The sequence below is a fragment of the Geotrypetes seraphini genome, chromosome 5 (genome assembly GCF_902459505.1).
Source record: "Geotrypetes seraphini chromosome 5, aGeoSer1.1, whole genome shotgun sequence".
Classification (NCBI taxonomy): domain Eukaryota; kingdom Metazoa; phylum Chordata; class Amphibia; order Gymnophiona; family Dermophiidae; genus Geotrypetes; species Geotrypetes seraphini.
In genome coordinates this window covers 221,964,821-221,976,895 of record NC_047088.1, presented here as the reverse complement: position 1 = coordinate 221,976,895, position 12,075 = coordinate 221,964,821, and the positions used below count along the sequence as shown (strand labels likewise).

Here is a 12,075-nt window from a genome sequence, read left to right as displayed (position 1 = left end):
GGATTACAAGTATGCTTCTGGAACTAATTATGCTCACAAACCAAGGTTTTACTGTATATATACCTTATATATTCAAATATAAACTGAGATTTTTGGGCCAAAAATGGCGTGCAGAGACTGACAGGGGAGGGAGTGAAGGAGGTGGCTGGATGCAGAGCCTGGCAGAGCAGAGAGGGAGGGGGGCTGGGTGAAGCCGGGCAGGGCAGGGCACTGCACTTGAAAATTAACCACCACCCCTCCCCGATTTATATTCGATTCAAACATTTTTCCTCCTTTTTGGAAAGAAAAAAGGTTACCTTGGTTTATATTTGGGTAAGTTTATATTCGAGTATATACAGCATTGAGATCTTTAAGTCTGATCATTTTAGTAGCCACCCTCTGGACTAACTCCATCCTGTTTATATCTTTTTGAAGGTGTGGTCTCCAGAATTATACACAATATCCTAAATGAGAAACTCTATGGGCATAGGATGAAGTTAAGAGATGATAGGCTCTGGAGTAATCTGAGGAAATACTTTTTTTACGGAAAGGGTAGTAGATGCATTGAACAGTCTCCCGGAGAGGTGGTGGAAACAGAGACTATGTCTGAATTCAAGAGGGCCAGGGATAGGCACATGGGATCTCTCAGAGAGAGAAAGAGATAATGGTTACTGCGGATGGGCAGACTAGATGGGCCATTTAGCCTTTATCTGCCGTCATGTTTCTATGTTTCACCAGATTCTTATATAGGGGCATCATCACCTCCTTTATCCTACTGGCCATTCCTCTCCTTATGTACCAAATCATCCTTATAGCTTTCACCTTCGCAGGTTCCCACTGCTTGGCAATCTTAAGATTATCACAATCAAACCCACCTAAGTCCCACTCATCTTGCATGCACAAAGTTCTTCACTCCTTAAACTGTATTGTTCCCTCAGGTTTTTGCAGCCCAAACGCATGACTCTGCATTATTTAGAATTAAAACTTAGCTGCCAAATTCCGGACCATTCTTCAATCTTCACTATGTCCATCCCTCACATTATCCACACCAACAGGAGTGCCTACCCTATTGCTGATTTTGTTATCATCTGCAAAGAGGCAAACCTTAACAGACGGCTCTTCAGAATTACCACTCCTAAGGTGTAATGTAACCAGCACCACTTTTATGGTATTCTCCACGCAGGTAAACTGGGAAAATCACTTCTTTTCAAAATCACAGGTCTCTGGAATGACCTTACTATCCCGCTGCGGAACCTGAGCTCCCTCCATTTATTCCGCAAGCAACTAAAAACCTGGCTCTTCTCTAACATGTAATTTCTTTTCCCTTACTTTTCCACTCGATTTATAAACTTATGTAAACCTTTTCCTACCCTTTCTCATTTTTAAGTTCTTATAAACCGTGCCGAGCTCTACTTCCGTGGAGATGATGCGGTATATAAACTTAAGGTTTAGTTTAGTTTAGTTTATGATCCTGAAGTCACACCATATACAGAAAGTGACTCTCTTAGCTTTTCTCACAGTACAATCTTCTAGATTCTGGCAATTCTTAGGAAGCTGTTGCATTGGTATTAGAAAGGAAAAAAAAACAAATGCTTTTGCAGAGTGTGCAAAGAGGCACTTTGAAACAGAGAAATTCAGAAAATATTGGCCACTACCGAGCTGATGTGCTTCTGTGTCTCCTTCACACGTTTCACTTCAGGGAGGTCAGGAATTGAAGTGCCTTGTCCAATGTGTTCCTTGTACTTAATCTATAAAGTCACATACATTGAAAAAGAAAGGCATATTAAACATACCAATACATGTTTTCAGGTATGATGCCAATTTAAAAATAATTTACCGCCCCTTTTACAAACTTGTACAAGCGGTTTGAAGTGCCAGCCTGAGAGCTGAATCCTCTATGCTGCACCGACGCTCATAGAGTTCCTATGAGCATCGAAACAGCGCAGAGCATTCAGCGGGCCAGTGCTATTTTGTGCGATTTTGTAAAAGGGGGGGGGGGTGTTAGACTTGAAAATCATAATAGTACATATATGTAAAACAATGGTAGAAATACTAAGGTTTGTGTATATAGTGGTTTATGTCTGTATAAGATCCAAACATTCTGTATATAAACACTTTCACTACAATTGATGCATGATTTCAAGTTTCAAGTTTATTGAAATTTTGATTTGAACGCAATATCAAGTATTTTCAATGCGTATAACAATGATAATTTATGGGAACCATTTAAAAACAATAAACATACAATCATATCCATAGTGAATTGAAGATACATAAGGGAGGCAGGGATAAATTACAATTGTTAAAAACACACAAAAAAAACACCCAATGAGAAAGGGACAACATCAGGAAGGGTATTTAAAGCAAAGTTGTGTTTTTTTAAGTAAAATTTGATCTAAAAATAAATGTTTAAATGGGACTTGATCTAAAAGTGAATAGAAAGATCGGTGACCTATTTACAAATCTGGTAAAAAAAAAAAAAAAAGAGAAAAATCCAATCTAAGATTCAAATGCATCTTTATATAGGTAACTTTTTAGTCTGCTTTTAAATTGATCTAAAGAGGTTTCAGCACGTAAATTGATTGGTAGCTTATTCCAAAGCTGAGGTCCCAAGATCGAAAAGATTGTAGTTCTTCTAGTGATACAATGTCAGAACAGCGCAGGCTTTACAGCAAATTGCAGGAGACGCGTTCAGCGTTCCATTCAAAAGTCTGATCGGTCGTGTTAGACCCTGAGGCAGCCGATTTGTGAAACGCTGGCCACCGTTGGTGTACCGATCAGCTGAAGATAAAATTTTATCCTATCTTGTTTGTGTCTTCTACAGCCCAGCCCAGAGCTTTTTTAATTTGGATGAACGATTTTTGCCAATGAGGTGACCACTCAACCACCTTTAGAAACCACATTTTGTGGAGATGGGAGGGCCCTTGTCTGAGGATTTTTCCTTCTTTTTCAATTTGTTGTAAAGCCTTTGCTGGGTTTTTTGTTTTTTTTCTTTATTCATTTTTAAGATTACATTAAGTGTTACATATATTCAATCACATTAACAATAAATATATCACTTACAGACTATCATTTGCACATTACTTAAAATCTTATCCCTCCCCCTTCCCTCCCTCCCTACCATATAATCCAGTATAATATAAATATGTATTAATAAAATATCCCCACCCTACCCTATTAATACTAATAAATTTAAGGGAAACAAACTCTACTACTCCGTACAATATTTTGTTAATGGTTTCCATACATCCTGAAATTTCTTGAAATAACCCTTTTGTAATGCAATAAATCTTTCCATTTTATAGATATGGCATAGAGAGTTCCACCAAAAGTTGTAATTCAATCTTCTCCTTTGCTGTTCTGACATTGTATCACTTGACATCATGCATGAATTGTAGTGAAAGTGTTTTTATACCTTATTATTGACTTTTCATGGTATCTGAGTCATTTTGGCTAAGATCCAAACATTTTACATCAGTGGGGTTTTTTCCCCTGCCCTGGAATTCAGTTAATTGGTCCAGCTTTCTGGATGTCTATACTGAATACACCGAAATACACATGAGGGATTTTTACATATACTGGAGACCCTGCTAAAAATATCTCTGTCACTATACAGAAAATTAAAATGGTTAGTTGTACCTCCCTGAATTGGGAGTCATCATACAATATTGTTTTATATGCTTGTGTTGTAAATAGCCAATTGCAGGCCTTGATGCAGTAAGCGATGCACCAGAACTAAGCTTTAGTATACAGTAATGTGGGTGCTAAGAATACAGATAAAAGAACATAATAATTATTATACTTGGACAAACCAAAGGTCCAGCAAGCCCAGTATCCCAATCCAGGAATAAAATATGCATATGAAAACTGCTGTGCTTAAATATAATGTCGCTTCTTGCATCAAGCCTTTAGTTGGCCAAACTGAGAGGTAGGGATAGTTTGGATATGTTTTCCCAATACTTCCAGTACAACTGATGTAATATGCTGCTGTTTGGTGTCTTTTCGACTGCACTGGGCTATTGACTTTACAAGCTGCATTTCATCATATCTAATACTTGTACATGAATCAAAGCAAATCAGTTGTCAGTGCCAACAAACACACAGCCGACTCTTTGAAAAAGGTATGTGTCACCGAAACATTGGCGGTGTTGAGTCCAACGTAATACAGATCTGATCTGTCAAATTACATTCCAGTTGGCGACATCTCTTCCTCACCACTCGTCTTTGGATTTTCACTTCCACCTTAGGGGTGTCCATCTGGTTTAATTTTTGCGATTTCAACATGATTAAAGCTCATATATCTTAGGAGCTCCCTCAATTCCTGATAACAGTCATAAGCATTAAGCCCTCACCTCCTCCCCTTTCTGTGTAATGAAAGTGGCTCATCTAGAACAGTAACGTAACATTACAGCCTGCCTCCCAGGATGTCAGAAAGTGGAAAACGTGTCCTTGGGGACACCAGATGGTCCTAATGTTTGTCCACCTTTTGGAGAGGTTTGAAAGTTGTCCTTGGCTGACCAGTCTTAGATGATGGAAAAGTACCAAGCTTTCTGCTGTGAACAGAATTGTTGTGAACACATTGTTCATTTGCTCAGCCCTAAATATTTTCAGTGTGATTCATGGAAAGCACATATGAAGATCCTCTGAAAAGCAGGACAGTTCTTTGGCTTTTCAACAGTGTGAATGTTGAACCTCACCCCCCCCCCCCCCCCCGCCAAAATTATGGCATAAGAATATAAAGTTTGATATTCTGAATAAAGAATTTAAAGTCAAAGGGGTGATATTCAGACCGCAGTCAGTGGTGAAACCTGATATTCTATGCCAGGGCCATAGCCGGCTACCGGTATTGACTTTCCAGATTAACCCCCTCTTTTACTAAGGCGCGCTAGCTGATTTAGCGCATGCTAATCATTTTAGTGCACACTAACGATTAGCATGTGCTAAATGCTAACGCGACCATTATATTCTATGGACGCATGCCTGAGAGTTTTTGCTTTCCCTTTCCTATTGTTCTTAACCTTAATTGTTTTTCCTCATATTAATCAGATTGTATTTCTTTCCTAGACTTTCCTAGTGTTTTATTATGTTTGTATAAGTTGGTTTTTATTATGTTTAGTAGATTTAGTCCCTTTGTTAGTTGTGCTTGTTTTCTCTAATTCTGTAATTTTTATCGATTTGTACATCGCTTAGAATTTGGAATAGGCGATTAATCAAATTTTATAATAAACTTGAAACTTGAAAAGACCCCTAAATGCAGCCGCTGAAGACTTAGCAGGCCAAGCTGATATTCATTGGCGGGCAGGGTAAGGCACAGGGGCCAAAGATAGATCTGCTTTTTATGTGGGTCTATCTGGCTGCTAGATCTAGCTGGTCAATCAATGGATATTGGCAGTGACCAGCTATGTCATGCAACATAGCTGGTCCCCAGCTAATCCGATGATCAGGATATTCAGCAGAAGATTGCCAGCAATCTCCTGCTGAACATTGATGAATAGCCGGCTTAGCGATATTTAGCCTGCCAGGAGCCATTCTCGACCAGCTAAATACTTCTGAATATAGGGTGGAAATTTTATTCCACCCTATTGATAATAGGGTGTGAGGAATTATAATATACAAGCGGGCAAAAGGAAGAACACCTCACCTTAAAATATAGACAGACCAATAAAAGGCAAGGTAGGCGTCTATTCAACCAGCACGTGCACCGGCTCCTCAACGCGTTAAGCGAGCCTTATATGAATGTCCCCTAATGAAGGCGTTTTGATTATGATGAAACTTGGATTCTAGTTGGGACAATATTTAGGAATAAAGACTACTTTCATGAATAAAGATCTCATTGGTCGAATAGACGCCTACCTTGCCTTTTATTGGACCAAATTATAATATACACAATTAGATTATATAAGAATTAGGGAAAGCCATTAGTTATTAATTTTCTTGACCAAAATGGATTATATTAAAAATGCACTTACAAGTATTTGTTAGAAAGTAATTTTTAAATGAGGAGAAAATAAAGCAAACATTTTTAGTATAAATTTAAGAACTATAGATACATGATATTGACTCTGACAGTCATTTATAAAGTTACTTTCTAGCTCTGTGTAAGAAAGCAAGAAGGAAGGTGACATTTGAGGTAGATTGGCACAAGGAAAGAGCTAAAATTCATTGAATGTACCGTGCTAATTGCGTCCTGGGTTCGTTTTATTCTCTTCATCTCCGGGGTCGCCTCAATAGGTGTTCCTGTCCCAATATCTTCTTTATACAAAACCTTAATATTCAGAAACAAAAGAAGTGACATGCAAGAAAATATAATATGGTGCATTCTTGATATTATTTATTGAAAAAATGCTAATGCGCTTGTTACTGAAAGCCAAAGTTAGGGTTTTGTTCATGGACCATGGTGTCCAATCTCAAGAAATAATAATTCTTTCAATATGAGTTTATGATGGGATTGGTCAAGACAAGGACCTGCTGAGACAAGGACCCTCATTTTACAAGCTCCATTCAGGTTTAATACTTGCATAAAAAAGCGCTTAAACATTTATCTTGCATAAGGGGCTAAGAAGGGCATAATTTTTTTTAAAAAAACGTCTAAGTCCCCTTTTGGCCTAAGGCCTTAAACGTTGAAAGTAGAAGCAGGGAAAATGTCCATTATCAAAAAAAATGTCCAAAAGGAGTTTTTTTTGATAATGGCCTGCCTCTACGTTCAGCTGTGTAAACGCCCAGACCACCACTACGTCTAAACTTACACCATATAATCAACCTAAAAAAAGCCTAAGCCCCAAACGTCCAAAACAAGGGCTTTTAGGCGAAGGAGGAGCCAGTCCTTCGCCTAAAAGCTGGATTCTGTAACCGGTGTCTGTCAAAAACAACACCAGTTACAGAATCCCCCCTCCTACAACAATCCGGGCAGGAGGGAGCCCAAACCCTCCTGCCCCGCGGCACCCCCGAACCCCGTGACACGATCAAGGCAAGAGGGAGCCCAAGCCCTCCTGCTCTGGCGAACCACAACCCCTCCCCCGCTGACCTCAGGGCAAGAGAGAGCCCAAGCCCTCCTGCCCCATAGCACCCCCAAACCCTGCGACACGATCAGGGCAAGAGGGAACTCAAGCCCTCCTGCCCTGATGAACCGCAACACCCCCCCCCCCCCCCCGCTGACATCGGGGCAAGAGAGAGCCCAAGCCCTCTCACCCCGCTATTCCCAACCCCCCCCCCCCCGCCGAGTCCGATGGGGCCAGAAGGGAGCCCAAGCGCTCCTGTCTCATCAATCTCCAACCCTCCTCCCCCCCCCATGATCCGGCCAGGAGGGAGCCCAAGCCCTCCTGGTCCAGCGACATCCTCTAACCCCCACCCCCACTAAAATACGGGCAGGAGGAATCCCAGACCTTCCTGCCCTCGACGCAAACCCCCCCCATGACCGCCCCCCTGAACACCTGATCGACCCCCCCACCGACCCGCAACCTCCCCATCCCCCTTCCCCGTACCTTAAAATTGTTGGTTGGATAGATGGGTGCCAAGCCCGTTCGTCCGACAGGCCAGCCATCTCGGGAATGGCTGGCATTAGGGCCTGATTGGCCCAGGTGGCTCAAACCCCGCCCACAGGTGGGGCTTGAAGCGCCTGGGCCAACCGGAATCAACCGGCACATCTGCCTAAGGCCCCGCCCACAGGAGGGGCCTAAGACAACTGGGCTGATTCCGGTTATGTATCATGCAGAAGAATATTTTGTCCATAAAATAAAACCTGCTTGCTTCAATGTCTTTTTTTATTTTTTTTTTAACAGCCCACAGCACACCATTCATGAGACCAACAAGGTGCAAAGCGTTGATGCTTTCCTAAGATCTCAGGCAATACTTCTGACGTAAATAAAAACAGTTCTTCATCAAATACTTAAAGAAAGGGGAGAAAGTACTCTGTATGAAGTAGCAGTAGGATGAAGGGAAGGAAGTGTTAGCTTGTGTTGTAGCTTCTCCAAAATTAACATCTCACACACACACAAAAAAAAATATCTATAATTATTGGGGTTAGCATTGAAAATGTGTAAAAAAGATATACCGAGCTGAAATTCTTTTGATTTTCTTTAACACGCAGTATTTCTGGGGTGTCTTTCACTACTGTTACTTTCCCTTTAATGTTTTTAAGGTCACACTGGTACTGTAGCTATAAAGGAAAAAAAAGAGTGACAAAGAAAACCACTTATTAAGGAGGTAGCGTCAGCATCAGGAGGTATAAAGATCTGTATGCCAAATATAAAATCTACAAAGACAACACTAAGAGAACATAAGAACATAAGAACTGCCATCTCCGGATCAGACCCATGGTCCATCGAGTCCGGCGATCCGCACACGCGGAGGCCCAGTCAGGTATACACCTGATGTAGTTTTAGTCACCCATATCCCTCTATGCCTCTCGTAAGGAGATGTGCATCTAATTTGCCTTTGAATCCCAGCACAGTGGATTCCTTAATAACCTCCTTTGGGAGAGCATTCCAGGCGTCTACCACTCGCTGCGTAAAACAGAACTTCCTGACATTTGTCCTGGACTTGTCCCCCCTTAGCTTTAAACCATGTCCTCTTGTCCGTGTCGCGTTGGACAATGTAAATAATTTATTTTCCTGCTCTATTTTATCGATGCCTTTCAGCATTTTGAACGTCTCGATCATGTCCCCTCGCAGCCTCCTCTTCTCAAGGGAGAACAGTCCCAGTTTCTTGAGTCGTTCCTCATATTCCAAGTTCTCCATACCTCTTATTAACTTCGTTGCTCATCTCTGCACCCTCTCCAACAGTTTTATATCCTTCTTTAGGTTGGGAGACCAATGTTGGACACAGTATTCCAAGTGTGGTCTGACCATTGCGCTATAAAGCGGCATTATGACTTTCTCTGATCTACTCGTGATTCCTTTCTTTATCATGCCTAACATTCTGTTTGCTTTCTTTGCCGCTACCGCGCATTGTGCCGACGGCTTCAGGGTCCTATCTATCAGTACACCCAGGTCCTTTTCTTGTTCGCTCTTACCCAGAGTTGCGCCTGACATTCTATACTCGTGTTCCTTATTCTTACTACCTAAATGCATTACTTTGCATTTCTCCACGTTGAACTTCATCTGCCATTGCTCTGCCCATTTCTCTAACTGATACAAGTCGCTCTGGAGTTCCTCGCTATCCTCCTGCGATCTGATTGCCCAGCATAGCTTTGTGTCTTCTACAAACTTAATGATCTCACTGGATATTCCGTCTTCCAGGTCATTGATATAAATATTAAATAGGATCGGCCCAAGCACTGAGCCCTGGGGCACACCACTAGTCACTTTCTCCCAGTCTGAGAACTTCCCATTTATGCCCACTCTCTGCTTTCTGTTTTCCAACCATTTGAAAAAACTTTCTCAAATACAGTGAAACCTTGGTTTGCGAGCATAATTCGTCCCTGAAGCATGCTCATAAACCAAAGTGCTCGTATATTAAAGCAACTTTCCCCATAGGAGTTAATGGAAACGCGGGTGATTCGTTCTACATCCCATAAAGACCCCCCCCCAGACAACTGGCATGCTTCCACCCCACCCCACCATATCCCAAAAAGACCCCCCCCCCCCACCTCCGAGGCCACTGGCACGCTTTCACCCCACCCCTGAGAACTGGTATCACCCTCCCAACCCGTCCACAATCAGGCACTGGCACACAGCACCAACCCACAGGACGTGCTGGTGCCGAAAGAGCCTGCTGTCTGTTGGTGATCTCTGCTGGGCCTTAAGCATCTCCGAATGCTCAAGGCCTTCTGGCTCCATCTCTCTCCGAGAAATCTTAGGACAGTAAAGTGCAACCTTTTAATTCCTACAGAAAGATTTTACTGTTGAGCCAAGGGAGCAGCTTCCCTTGTTGATCCATCAGATCTTTCTCTGCTAAGGTCCTTCCTTATTGCACCATCCCAGTCACAAGGACAATACTTGTTATATTAAATTACATTATATTAGTATTTGTGGCTCACTAATATTCCCATAAGGAGATTCTATGCAATTTACAGGAAGAATAAACTAATCATATCTAGGAATTACATTATTACTTTCGGTGCATGCTTAGGGATTACAATCTTAGGTGGGGATCATTCTAGACATCATTATATGGGGTGGCAAGGTATTAAATTAACCCTTTATTTGGCATTGTTGCTCAGAAGCAACATGCGTTTCTATGGCTCTTGTGGGAGATCTTCATCTCCAAATGCCTGTTATCTTGGCACTGTTGCTCTTGTTCAAAATATAGTTACATAAAGCAGCCATTTCACCATCTGCCAATTAAAGGGTTAAGTCTTTCCTGCAGATGTAGGTTCGTTCTCTGTTAAAGGAGACATTTACAAGGAATAAATTCAAAAAGACAGTACATACGGTGCTGAAGTTCTTTTGGTTCTCACGGACTCTCTGCATCTCTGGCGTCTCCAAGACTGACACATAATAAGGCATAGTTCTCTCTGCATCCTCCTTATACTTTTTCTGTATTCCAAAAAAATGCAAAAATATTCGTGCATTTTGTTATTTGGTGGGCAACTGAAAGTTAAATAAGCATCAGTAACGGCTGTCATGCGGCAAATCCTCGGCTGCCCATTAAATCCTTACGGGTGTTGGAGCGATTACTGCAGCCGCAGCCACTACTGCGGCTTTGCAAAAGGAGCCCTTAATTACTAAGCAACACTGACTAATGTTTCACTTACCTTGCTGGGAAGGTCTTTGACCTGCTGAGCATGAATGATTTCTGGTGTATCAACAACTGTAGTGTAGTTGGCTTTGTCCATCTCTGCCAAGTGTTTGTACTTAATCTGGAAGAAAAAAAATAACATGATGAAGGATTGATATTATTTTTAACCGTGTGTTGGTTTCCTCTGAGAAATGAAGAAGACCTCTTTAGCTGGTAAAATAACATTTTGAATGTTTTCAATATGAAATGTTTGGGTTTTTTTAATTATTTGGTAGTTTCCTCCAGTGGTTTTATGTTTCCAAACTAGGATTGGGATCTGCCATCAATCCCAACTACCTAGGGATCTTGTTCCCTATTTCTCAACCTTTCCTAACTTACTTTTGGTCTGGTCATTGCTATGATAATACTTGGCTGGGGGGTCATACAGCAAAGCCTGGGAGTAGGGAGAGAGGATTTCCAGCACCACAAAATGAAAATCTTCCAAAGTATGTTGATGTTGTAACCAGTGTTCCACCAAAGGGGCTTCACTGATTCCAATACTTTGGAAGACTTACGTGTTGTGGTACTGGAAATTCTTACTTCCCACCCCAACCCCCCCTTTCAGGTAGGGTTACCAGATTTTTCGGAAACCTTAGATCCGCCTCCAGGCTCGCCTAGTTCCACCCATCCCCACCCCATCACATTTACTATGCCACTGGCTAGATTGAAGGAACAGCCATTTATACAGCCTGGAATCTGTACAATCTTGCTATCACACTTATTATATAAAGAATGTGTATGCTCTACTCCACATCACGTCTACATGCATATCATATGGAGGGGGGCAGTCCACCCTGGGCACCATCGTACTGGGGGTGCCTGCTCCTCTCCGACCCGCTGCCACATGTGTGCTTTCCCTTCCTCATACCTACTTAGGGCCAGATATTCAAAGCTTCCAAACCACGGTAAAAAATACCATGGTGGGAGCGATTTTCTTTTACCAGCGATGCTCAGCACAATAGCATGCAAATTATATGCATGCTATTCGTGTGGAGAAGTGCGGCTACAAGAGAAGAGGAACTGTGCCTGGCATTTGCTCCTCCTTCTTGCCCTGTCCAAAAAAAGCAGCCCCTACTATCCCTGCCAGCTAGTATAGCTGACGGGGGCAGGGAATCCTCCATCATCTGAGTCGGCAGGCAGCGACATAGCGAGGGTGAGAGGCGCCCCTCCCCACCCCTTTGTTCCTTCTCCAATCCCCCCTGATGCACATGCACCCCCTTCCCTTCCCTCTCCCCACCGCTGCGAACAACAAGAATTTCAACTTGCGACCCTGTTGGCTCTCCCTCTGACATTACTTCCTATGCATGGTACCCAGAAGTGATATCAGTGGGAGAGGTGATGTGGTCATGAGGTGCACGATGAAGTTGTTGCTCGCAGTGG

At 42.3% G+C, this 12,075-nt stretch overlaps 1 protein-coding gene across 23 annotated transcripts in view; it reads right to left on the bottom strand.

Moving 5' to 3' along the window:
- The window catches only part of NEB (nebulin), a 419,697-nt gene that overhangs the window by 36,013 nt on the left and 371,609 nt on the right, over positions 1-12,075 (bottom strand). For all 23 annotated transcript variants that reach the window (XM_033944892.1, XM_033944897.1, XM_033944903.1 and 20 more), the window contains 5 exons: positions 10,673-10,777; positions 10,350-10,454; positions 8,030-8,134; positions 6,152-6,244; positions 1,635-1,727 (listed from right to left, as the gene is read on the bottom strand). In XM_033944892.1, the coding sequence (XP_033800783.1) occupies positions 1,635-1,727; positions 6,152-6,244; positions 8,030-8,134; positions 10,350-10,454; positions 10,673-10,777 (501 nt within the window). The remainder of the gene's footprint in view (positions 1-1,634; positions 1,728-6,151; positions 6,245-8,029; positions 8,135-10,349; positions 10,455-10,672; positions 10,778-12,075) is intronic.